The 12,152-nt window shown below is 30.5% G+C and overlaps 1 protein-coding gene across 1 annotated transcript in view; it reads left to right on the top strand.

Moving 5' to 3' along the window:
* The window catches only part of LOC145959874 (uncharacterized), an 11,290-nt gene extending 4,550 nt beyond the window's left edge, over window positions 1-6,740 (top strand). Inside the window, exons 2-8 of the mRNA XM_083079076.1 lie at window positions 1,540-1,782; window positions 1,865-2,300; window positions 2,424-2,551; window positions 2,633-2,747; window positions 2,950-3,144; window positions 6,130-6,463; window positions 6,583-6,740. Coding sequence (XP_082935202.1) covers window positions 1,540-1,782; window positions 1,865-2,300; window positions 2,424-2,551; window positions 2,633-2,747; window positions 2,950-3,144; window positions 6,130-6,463; window positions 6,583-6,740 — 1,609 coding nt within the window. The remainder of the gene's footprint in view (window positions 1-1,539; window positions 1,783-1,864; window positions 2,301-2,423; window positions 2,552-2,632; window positions 2,748-2,949; window positions 3,145-6,129; window positions 6,464-6,582) is intronic.
* Window positions 6,741-12,152: the final 5,412 nt, after the last annotated feature.

The following is a 12,152-nucleotide window of genomic DNA, read 5'->3' as shown; positions in this document are numbered from 1 at the left end:
TCAAGAGCTTTCCAAAACATTATAATAAAATATTTTTTATTAAGTATTTCTCGAGTTATGAGGCTCGAAATAATTTCTTAATTTTACATAAACTATAAAATATCTCGTGAAATATTCATTTTTCGATTAACTTATTTCAATACTTATGCACAAAATAATGAGAGGAATTAATTAATTACTGCAAGGAAAACATAATTTTTTTTTTGGAATAGGTAATTTTTAATTTCAAATTACATATTTTTTCTTAAAAACAATTATATTTTCTTTACACCAATTGATTCCTCACATTATTTTATGTATAAAAGTATTGAGGTGAAATAATCGAAAAATTAATATTTTACGAGATAATTTATGGTTTATGTAAAATTAAGAAATTATTTCAAGCCTTATAACTCGAAAAGTACTTAACGAAAAATATTTCATTATAGTGTTTTGGAAAGAACTCACGATATAAGTGCAGGAATATGTAATAAAAAATATGGAGTTCCATTTAATAAAACAAAGTTCAATTCCATATGACCTTGGCACGTTCACTCAAGGTTAAACCAATGTCACCATCAGATGTTCTCCTCCAAACGCTACAACTTTTGTCTAAAATAAACTTATGTCTAAAATATTTTTTCATCCGACCATTTTCTCCGATGTTAATCGGGATGCACAATTAAAATACATCCTGTATATATATAATTAAAAAATATAATATAATATGCTCTCTAAAAGTGAATCATTGAAAATATCACTAATTTAAACAGTAAAATAAGATTTCACTGAGAATCAGTGAGTATTTTACTGATCTTCAGTGGAAACGCTTACTTTTTTGTTATTTTATCTTATATCTCACTGATTATGGTCAGTTAAAATAAAATTCACTGTAAAACCAGTAAATTTTACTGTAAAACCAGTAATCGCTAGTTCGTTCGTTTACCGCTACGATCGCTATCTCTCTCGTATTTAATTTTAGTCATAAGAATTATATAAATTTTGCAAAGAGCGACATTTAAAATTAGAAGTATTACTTCGATTTAATTTCTGATACAATCTCAATAGAGAGGCTTCAGATATTAAATCGATCTTTATAAGTCGGACAAATAAATGTCTGGCGACTTAATGAAAATTATTCGTTCGTTATCTATTTAAAATAACAAGTTCAATATGCATGTAATATAAATAAAATAAAATTTTTAATATAATAAATATTTAGTAAATATAAATAAAATTTTTAATTTTATATGAAACAGATAGAGAGATGAATTGTAGTTTAATATTACTGACAATAACGAAAGAAATATTACTAATATTGAGAAATATTACTGATTGAAACAGTCAAAATTATTAACTGATTCTTTCAATAAAATATCACTGATTTACAGTGCTGTACTTATAACTGCTATAATAAGTGACTATTTACTATTTTTCAGTGATAATACACTGATTCACTTTTAGAGAGTGTGTTTACTTTGAAAAATAAATATTGACTATTATTTATTGCTAATATTTGTTGTTTAACATATTCTTTAAGAACATTGTTTTCAATTTTAGATTTCCCTTGTCGAAAAGAATACATAACAAAAATAAATTGAAGAAAATTGTTAATCATTTAGAAGTAGGTGTAAAATGTATCCAAGAACTACGGCATTATGTGTCACTAATGTCTTATAATAACTTACGGGATGTCAAAGAAATGGAATTGAATAAACTTCTGCGTTTCATAGCTGGATATTCTACAATTTATCATATTGTTTTGGATGATATGAATAGAATTATTTCTGCACAGTTATCACGGTAAAATTTAATAAACCAAATTGCCACTAACGTTATAAATTAATGTAAATATTGTACAATTAATATGTAAATTTTTTTTCAGGCACGATTCCAATTTAACAGTTAAATATTATTTCGACCTAATTTATCATTGGTTAGAACAGTATCGGTTAATATACAAGCAAAGGAAATTTATATTCATGCCAAAGGAAAAGCAACTTTTAGAAAAGCAAATTACTATTATCGCACAATATTTTCAACCCTGTGTATCTTATTCAATCATTGATACATGGTTAAATGATATTGCGCAAGAAGTACTAACCTGCCTTAAAAATAGATATCCTACACATTCAGTATTCTCAACGTCTTCTGAGCAATTTACTTTATGGAGATATAACAATATCAACGATAACTTCTGGAATCTGACAGAAGCCCAACAGATTATGTATATTATTGAAATTATGTTTTCTAATTTTATTGTTCATCAAGTACATCAATTATTGGTAACATTAGAAGTCGAGAGAAAATATGTGAATTTTGTAAGTTATTTTTTTTATATTATATTAAATTGTAATGATACTTTGTTATGCACTTCGAAAATTATGTATCATATCTTGTAAATGTTAAATATAATTTTTCTCTAATAAAATTTGATGATATAGATTTTACAACATTTCCAAGGATGTCTATTGGCTATTATATTTCACAGCGTGGCTAGAAGATTTGGTTTATGTTGCTTTCTGAGTTATAAGTATGATTTTGAAATGGCAATCGTATGGAAACCAAAATAGTTAGTAACAATTTTAGCTCCAGAGCTTTTCAATCTATCTGATATATATATTTACAAATAATTATTATTTAATATTTTCAGTTATAGAAATGGTCAATCGGAAGAATATTTTTATACGACGTCCTTCCCCCGTAGCATTACCAGAGAGGTATGTCACCTGGATATACATCCACAGAATCCCTTATATAACATATCGGTAAGCAACTTTTTATGTATAGATTTTTTTTTAAATTTTAGTAGGAAGTAGTTAATGAAGATAATAATCAGTTATAAGTCTTATAAATAATATGTTAGTCAATGAATTAATATATTCTATGAGCAATAAATAAAATTTAATTTTCGTTTATTTTCTTTTCTAATAATTGAAATATTGTTTATATATATCTATCATTTTTCAGCAAATACGAAATCTGATATTTGATCTCTGTAAATTAAGAAATCATTGTAATGTTTGCACTGATTTACAATTGAAACATCAAGTATCTTACAAATGGAAACTTACGTATATGTGGAATTTTTTATCACTCTGCTGCGATAATATTGAAGATATACAAACAGATTATGAATACAGAAATATTACGAGTTCAATACAGGTAGTGTGTAGCACGTTGTACATGATATACTGAAATATATAAGTATCTATTTGTACAAAGTGGTAGAAAATTATATGTCATGGATTTGACAGGTGATTTTCCAGATCGAGATCAGTAAAGAAGTTGCATCTGCAAAATTGATCTTGACCTTGAAATTCAAGGTCAAATTTAAAATTTTTTTATTGGCTTAAAAAATTCTGCTCATCAAGTTTATTTCCAGGAATTATTAATAATCCAGACATTAATCGCGAAACGCCCCTTTTAAACACGCTGTAGCATGACGAGGGTTCCGATAAGCCCGGACATTTTGCCTGTTCAAAATGCTCGTGTTGAAAAAGCTAGCCTCATCCATGAACAGCACATTTTCTAAAAAGTTGGGAGTTTTTGTAACATCCACCGACAGAACCCTTTGCGAGAAATAACGGTCTCTAGGCCGCAATTCCTGCGCTATTTGCACCCGGGCAGGCCGCAAGCCCTCCTCGCGTATTATGCGAAGTCGCTCTTGGTCCCCAAAACGCTCATCAAGGCGTTGGAATTTCCGACGATCTGGAATTTCACGAGGGCGTACCCGTCGTCCGTTTGCGCGATTTTGTAGCAAAATGGCATAAATTTCGCTTGCTCGTGCATAATTTCCAAGGGCTTGATCAATTGCCCGGAGCATTAGACGTTGGTCACCACTATCTTTATGTATTCGTCTACGTTGATGTCGCAAACGACGTTCCATTATAAGCAAACTTCTAAGATATGCAGAAGGAAGGTATGGAATCAAGTGGAAGGCCGAAATCAAGATAGTCGAAGAAATATTTCAAATCGAATCACAGCGGCTTGCGTTTGCAAACCACTCATGTCGGTAGCGGGGCATGAGTTTTACCTTCTCCTGAGGGGAAAGAAATGCATGAATTGATTTGTCAGTTTGTCAATAGAGAAAGATGGAACTTCTTTTATCAATATTCGCGACAAAATCGTATATCCTAATTTTTTCAGATTCATGATCTTATTTCGGGTTGAAGGGTTTATTTGCGACCAGTGATGCCAGATTCCGGCTTTTCGGTAGCATGGAGGGGTAATAGGAAGAGACAAAACATGATTTTTTCTCGCTCTTTTCGCGCAGAGAAGACTTTCTGGCATCACTGTTTGCGACCCTAGGTCTCTTTGACTTTTGTTACTTTTGATGAGCAGAATTTAAACCAATAAAAAAATTTGACCTTGAATTTCAAGGTCAAGATCAATTTTGCGGATGCAACATTTTTCAGATCTTTACCGATCTCGATCTGGAGAATCACCTGTCAAAGCTATGACACATAATTTTTTACCACTCTGTACATGTATATGTATATCTATATGTATGTATATATATAGATATATGAGTTCAAATGTCAATATACACTCATCCGCAAAAAAAACGGGCTACTAAATTTTAGCATAATTTTTTTAACATCTTTCAATAGCGATAAATCAGCAAAAAATCATCGTACTGAGATGAAACGAAACTCAAATTAAAGCTTGAACATTCCTCCTGAAAACCAAGAAAACCAGAGTTACAGAAAATGTTTTATAAAATGGCGAATGTTGAAGATAGACTTTGAGAAATGCGAAACAAATAATTTTTTTTAAACTGTTGCGTTGCTCAGGGGAATCGGCTGTCGGGTACAAAAATGTATGAGTTTAGAAGCTCATTTATTTCCTAACAAATCCATATTTTAATCAATTTTCTACGACCTTTTTTGATAAAGTTACACCGTTTTGAAGAAAATGTTAAAAAATGGACCTTCTGTTATAAAATCTGCAAGTCAGAAAAAAATTGTCCGCGTTAATTTATTTCTGACTTGTAGATTTGATAACAGAAGGTCCATTTTGCAACATTTTCTTCAAAACGGTGTAACTTTGTCAAAAAAGGTCATAGATAATTGATTAAAACAGTGCTGTCAATTATTTGCAACTTTCGGCCGGATTACTTAGTTCACGCCTACCGCTCTCCTCTCACCGCGCGCGCCTTAGCAACCGTGCCACCGAACGCTCGTAATTAAGGAGCGCGGCGGTAACCTCAGGCACGTGTGCGTCACAAATGTAATGTAGCGATCTAATAACAAAAAATTATATAAATAATAATATATAAAAAATTATATAAATAAATTATATAAATAATAATAATAAAATTATATAAAAATAATACATAAAGAATTACATAAATAAATTATATAAATAATAATAATAATAAAATTACATAAAATATAATGTATAAAAAATTATATAAATAATATAATAAGGAGAATTGGTTTTCACATTATCCATGAGGTACTATTGTTGATGCGTTTTTTTTTAAGTGGTTTCCCCAGTAGGCCTATTTCACTAAACTCTATTTTTTGTTATTAGATCGCTACATTACATTAGTGACGCGCACGTTCCTGAGGTTACCGCCGCGCTCCTTAGTTACGAGCGTTCGGCGGCGCGGTTGCTAAGGCGCGCGCGGTGAGAGGAGAGCGGTAGGCGTGAACTAAGAAATCCGGCCGAAAGTTGCAAATAATTGACAGCACTGGATTAAAATATGAATTTGATTGGAAATAAGTTTGCTTCAAAACTCATACATTTTTGTACCCGAGAGCCGATTTCCCTGAGCAACGCAACAGTTTAAAAAAAATTATTTGTTTCGCATTTCTCAAAGTCTATCTTCAACATTCGCCATTTTATAAAACATTTTTCGTAATTCAAATTTAGCTTTCTTGGTTTTCAAGAGGAATATTCAAGCTTTAATTTGAGCTTCGTTTCATCCCAATACGATGATTTTTTGCTGATTTATCGCTATTAAAAGATGTTAAAAAAATTATTCTAAAATTTAGTGGTCCTTTTTTTTCGGGTGAGTTTACAATGACAACTGTCTATATCATTTAAGTAATTACAATAATTACTTTTGAAAACATTTCATAAGAAATATTGATTAAATTTTATTATTACATTACTATATACACATTTGTTATGCACATACAGGATAGACTTAATATCGTCATAGATAAACCGGAAATAAGAAAGGAAGAAATTGAATTTACGATTGGTATGATCGTAACGCTCTCAACGAACGAGTATTTATCTTCGTTTATCAGTGATCAACACAGTGGCGTGATAATTGGTTGGCATTACGAATGTAAAGCTACGCTCGTAGAGGAAAAATTGTATTCTTTAGTTCCGCATCTGAGGGACTGCTTTAATAATCAGAATATATGTTTATGCATGTGTGAAACTGAATTAGACGATTCCAGATTTATCTGTCAGCCGCACTATATAATTCTTGCAGAAAATAATATAATGTGTTATGTACCACAAGGTATATATGAAATATGTATATATTAGTAGCATCCTCTTTTATAAATTATATATATATATTTTATATGATTTTTCATCTCTCTAAACACGCGCTAAAAAATATACTTTTTTTTATTTTAGATATGATACACAAACGTTCACCAAAGAAGATCAATAATGTAGAGATAGGGCGATATTTTTCTAAATTTGAAGGCACTTATTACGTACCAAATGAAAACTTGGCAAGGAATTATCCAAATGACATCGCTGTTATGCGCGAAATATTTTCTAATCAGTAGTGTGTATGATAATATCCATAATATATATATATATATATATACAGGGTGGACCATTTTAACTTTTAATGGAAAATAACTCGAAAACCAAGCCCGGGAGAGAAAAATGTTTCAGACAAAAGTTGTTTGGTTTCGAGGGTGCCATAAGATGGTATCATTGGTTTGACCTTGAAGAGTTATTTGAAGGTCACATGAAGGTCACCTTCAATTTCTTAAATGAAACCTACTATTTGTCATTGCATATTCTTGTAGCTTATCTCGAGAGCTTTCCAAAACACTATAATTAAGTATTTTCGTTAAGTACTTTTTGAGTTATGAGGCTTGAAATAATTTCTTAATTTTACATAAACCGTAAAATATCTTGTAAAATATTCATTTTTCGATTATCTTACCTTAATACTTTTACGTACAAAACAATGAGAGGAATCAACTGGTGTAAAGAAAACACATAGTTGTTTTGAAGAAAAAATATGTAATTTGCAATTAACAATTCCATATTTTTTCTTAAAAACAACTATGTGTTTCCTTTACACCAATTGATTCCTCTCATTATTTTGTACATAAAAGTATTAAGGTAAGATAATGGGAAAATGAATATTTTACAAGATATTTTACGGTTTATGTAAAATTAAGAAATTATTTCAAGCCTCATAACTCGAAAAGGTACTTAATTATAGTGTTTTGGAAAGCTCTCGAGATAAGCTACAAGAATATGCAATGACAAATAGTAGGTTCCATTTAAGAAATTGAAGGTGACCCTAAAAAAGGTTGCAAAGTTTAAAAAAATCTATTTAGCTTCATCAGTTAGATCTTGAGTAGCGCTGCTACGGTTAAGACAAAATCATTCTGAATTTTTTAAACTAAATCCTTTATTTTTTAATGCATATTCTTATAGTCCTTTTCAAGATTTTTACAAAATTCTATCCTATTAAAAAAAGAGTAAAAAAAAATATGAAGACAAAAAATAAGTAAAACAAGAAAACTTAAAAAATGTACATAAAAAATAAGTAAAACAAGAAAACTTAAAAAATTGTTTATAATATTTAGAAAGTAATAAAAACTAAAAATAATTTTCTTCTAAATATAATCCTGTAAAATGTAAAAAGTCAAAATTAAATAAAAATTAAATTGAAATTAATAATTATAACTAGCTAAGTACTTAAAAGCAATTAAATTTGTGAAGGTCTGCAATTTGAGAAATAACATTTGCCATAAAATCAATCTTACATTTATAAAAATATTATACATAGATTTTCCTCATGAAAATAAAACGCATTTTATTTTTAACAAAAACTTGTTTTTTAAATAAATTCATTTTTTGTATAATATATAAAATAGCATTATTATGTCACAGATTGTATTGTAAATAGTAAAAATTATTTAACTCTTACTGTACTACAAAATTGACCACATAGATTGTCAATTTCGAATTTAAAAGTGCCCTTTGCCAAATTGATCGAAATATTTGAAATTGTTATTAAAATAATTATAAGCTTTGTTAAGTAAGTTTGGGACTAAAGAGGTTAAAACCAAAGTAAGTACAAAAACTTGGCATGGCCTGGTCGCAAATCATATATTTTTACATATTAACATATTGATAATAATTTCTGACAGTAATTTGCGAATTTTAATTTCAGATATATAATTCGTGAATCTTGGTTTTAAATACTTATAATATTTACTAATAAAAATTTATGAGTTATAATTAAGGAACGCCAAGTTTTTATATGTCACTTTAGTCTTAACTCGTTTAGTCCAGGGCCTAATCTTAGAACAACAATTTCAAATATTTCGATCAATTTAGCACAGAACACTTTTAAATTCAAAATTAGCAATCGATGGCGCATTAAAGGTTAAATAAAGTTATAATTTACTATTTGCAAGAAAACTTATAACATAATAATGATATTTTATATATTATACAAAATATTTATCATACAAAAATTGATTTCATGGCAAATATTGTTTCAATTATTGTTTACAATTAAGGAAGATCAGATTTTTTCTCATCTTTATTAAGGGAAAGATCGATGCGAAAAGATCAAAAAGTAAAATTCAATTCTCGAATGTATTCTTCAGTTAAAATTCAATATTTAGATCGTAAAATTTATTAGACAACATTAAACTATATTAATATTCGGATATTAATTAATTTAATGTCAGTTTTTTCCACTTTTGCGATTGAATGTGATTCATTTATTAGTCATTTCAATTTTCATTAAATAAATAAACATAATGAAATATAAAAATGTCACGGATAGCCTCCGCGAGTCTGCCAGCGGAATCGCCCATATAGGGTTTTACTAACGGTCCTATTCTGGCCCAAAACTGGTTGCCAAGTCATCAATATTGGCGCGATGATGGCGCCCATGATTGGCCCAGCAATGGGTCTTTTCTGGAATGATAACTTCGGTCCAGCAATGGATAACAATGTACAGTCAAACATGGTAACCAATGATGGGCCATTAATGGTCAATATATCTTGCCAATATTTTGCCATTAATGGTCAATATATCTTGCTAATATTTTGTCATTAATGATTAATCTATTATGCTAATACTTGGCCAATAATAGCGTCCTTATGGTGCTCGACATAGCCAAATTATTATTTTTATTGCGTTAATATATTGTTACGTCCGATGGACGTCGTGATTCTTTTCTTTCTTTGAAGCTATACAAAAACTATACGATAACCATGTGCGCGGGTAACTCTCGGCGATATCTAAATCAAGGAAACGAAAAATAATAAATGAGTCTAGACTACGCGGACAGCATGTTATTATAAATAGAAAAATTCCACTAAAATAAAGAACTGTAATAAAATCGAACTCGCATATGTTTACATTTGGGACGTCCGTTAGAACCATTGGAACTCTAGTAACAAAGCGATCCTTCTTAAGAATCGCACCAACTATAAACATATGTATATCTAACCCTTGCAGCGGATATCTGAGACCGAGAGACTCGAAGCAAAAAAGAAAATAAACAAGAAAAGCTAGAGCTAAGGATGGTCAGTCGTTGGAACTTAGGAATTTTAAACAAAATCGGAACCAGAGCTGCAATAAAAATTTTATAGCGTTCCACACGTGGAGCTATGAAAACAGAAACCCTTCAGGGATGCAGAATCTTAAGCGGGCACTCAAAAAAAAGGGGGGAAACTAAACAATTCGCCTGGCCACCCTTAAGCGCTAGCCGAAACGCGAAAAGACTCTCGCAAGTCATAAAATCTGTCCGCTAAGCTCCCACTCTCTGCTGGATAGAGCCACATCTTGGAACCAAAGGGCCAGCCTATTACAATCTTAGAACCGCTTTTCCCTCCAAAATCAGCCTCCTTGTTCTCAAGAAGGGGGCAACTGAAACTATCTCATTCGCCCAAAAGGGATTCCCACTATCCAGAAAAGAGGAGGAGTAATAACTTAAAAATGCAAGCGCAAGGCGCGACGCGGCGATTAACATTACAGTTGACAGTTCAGTACGCTAATTCTTCCAACGAGCAGCAGTGCAATTGACAGTTCAGTTCACAGTTCCAGTCAAGATTCAGTCATTCAATTTTAAAATTATATAGCCTCGGGGATCCTTTTTTCTTGCATTATGCAATTGAGTTATTAATCTGTTTTATATCACAGTGAAAATGATTTTGTTAACATTTAATTGTGCATCGTGTGAATTTTCTGATGAACATCTCCATTACCCAGCTCTTCATGTTATAAACCTCCGACCTCAGCTATTGCAATTTTATCAACGCACTCATTTTTGTGATGCCAACGAGTTGTGAGTAAAATTGAGTAATTTTTATTTTCTCCCTTTCCCATATCTTACTATCTCATATTTTAAAATCTATGTCTGACAAATAAATTTAAACGGTTTAATAATCATTAAATTTTTACTAATTACTATCAATCAATCAATCCTTGTCTCACCTCTCCTCCAGTCTCATTCCTTGTTGTTCCTAATTCGCCTGGAATCTCCGTAAGGTGATTCGCGAACAATTCCCCGTTCGCCAGGAATCTCCGTAAGGCGATTCGCGAACAATTCCCCGTTCGCCGGGAATCTCCGTAAGGCGATTCGCGAACAATTCCTTATTTCTCTTTATTAGCTCTTTTTGATTTATTTACCGAGAATTTATATTGTTTTCTATCTTTATATCTCGTTTCAGCTCTTCTTTATATATATCTTTTCATTTCTACTTTTTCTTTACTCCCTTTCGTTTTCTTTTAATTTCCCATCCTTATATTATAATTTTTATTATCTTTTATTTTCTCTTTATATTATTTTCCTTTGAATTATCATTACTTTTGGGAGAAACCGTTGAAATAGATGAATAATTTTCGAACTTAGACTTGGCGAATCTCTTATCTTAATTTTATTATTGTATTTTAATTTAAACCTGTGTTTTAGCGAATTTAGAAAATTTTAATTTTAACTATAACACATATGCGCAAACGACGAATTCTATATTTCCCTTAATTAGTAAGCGTTATTTATATTTTTTTTATTACACATTCACTTTTTATTTTATTTTATTTCTTATATTATATTAATTATATGTATATTGTATTAACCAGTCAGAATTTAATTCTTAACGTAAATTCTTCCTTGTATATTCTGACTGATGACTTCCGAACGATTGTAACACCCGCGAGCATATATACATACAGATACCCACTCACGCATACCTACAACTGCTAAGATGTATTTTTCTTTCATTATTTTTTTTTATAATATATGTATTTTTAATTTAATGTATAATTTAATTATTTAAACCGTTCTCTTCCCTAAATCCTGAGATCGCACTAGGTCCCATCCCGCGTAACAAGGATTAAATTCCTTTACCGAAAAGAGGCCACCGAACGAATAGGCTTAAAAACGCAGCGTTAAAGAGACCTTCGGTCGCTGACCTGTGTCAGGCCCTTCACATTCGTTCGACCCGATCCATACACACGCCCGAATAAAGTGTGTCACGGGGTAAGTAAGTTGCATCCTTCCATACGGCCCATCCATTCCCGGGTCTGGACGTAACAGCAGAATTTAGCATAAATTTATGTTTCAACTTTATATGATGCATGACAAGATCTATGGTTATAAATTTTTCTTCACAAAAAAAACAATTCATTTTGAAAGAAAAAATAAAAATCTAATTTTACAATGAAAAATAGAAATGAAATGTTAACTGAAATTAAAAAAAAAAGATTTATGTAAAACAAAAGATTCAACATTAATCTAATTCATATGCATCAATAGTATCTATGTTCTTTTGATCGGACTTAAGAATTTTGCTTTATACATTTTGTATATGAGGTATTTTTGCATCTATATAGTATCAAACATGTAAATACCTTTTTGAATTAGTAACCACAAATGCTCGCAAGTTGATGGGTATTTTACATTAAAAATTTGAAATGCTTTAAAGCAGAC

This window comes from Camponotus vicinus, unplaced genomic scaffold, assembly GCF_025532165.1.
Source record: "Camponotus vicinus isolate PSW18456_S1 unplaced genomic scaffold, iyCamVici1.0 SCAF_1, whole genome shotgun sequence".
Classification (NCBI taxonomy): domain Eukaryota; kingdom Metazoa; phylum Arthropoda; class Insecta; order Hymenoptera; family Formicidae; genus Camponotus; species Camponotus vicinus.
Note: the sequence above shows the minus strand (reverse complement) of the source record. Positions and strands in the feature narration are given on the sequence as shown.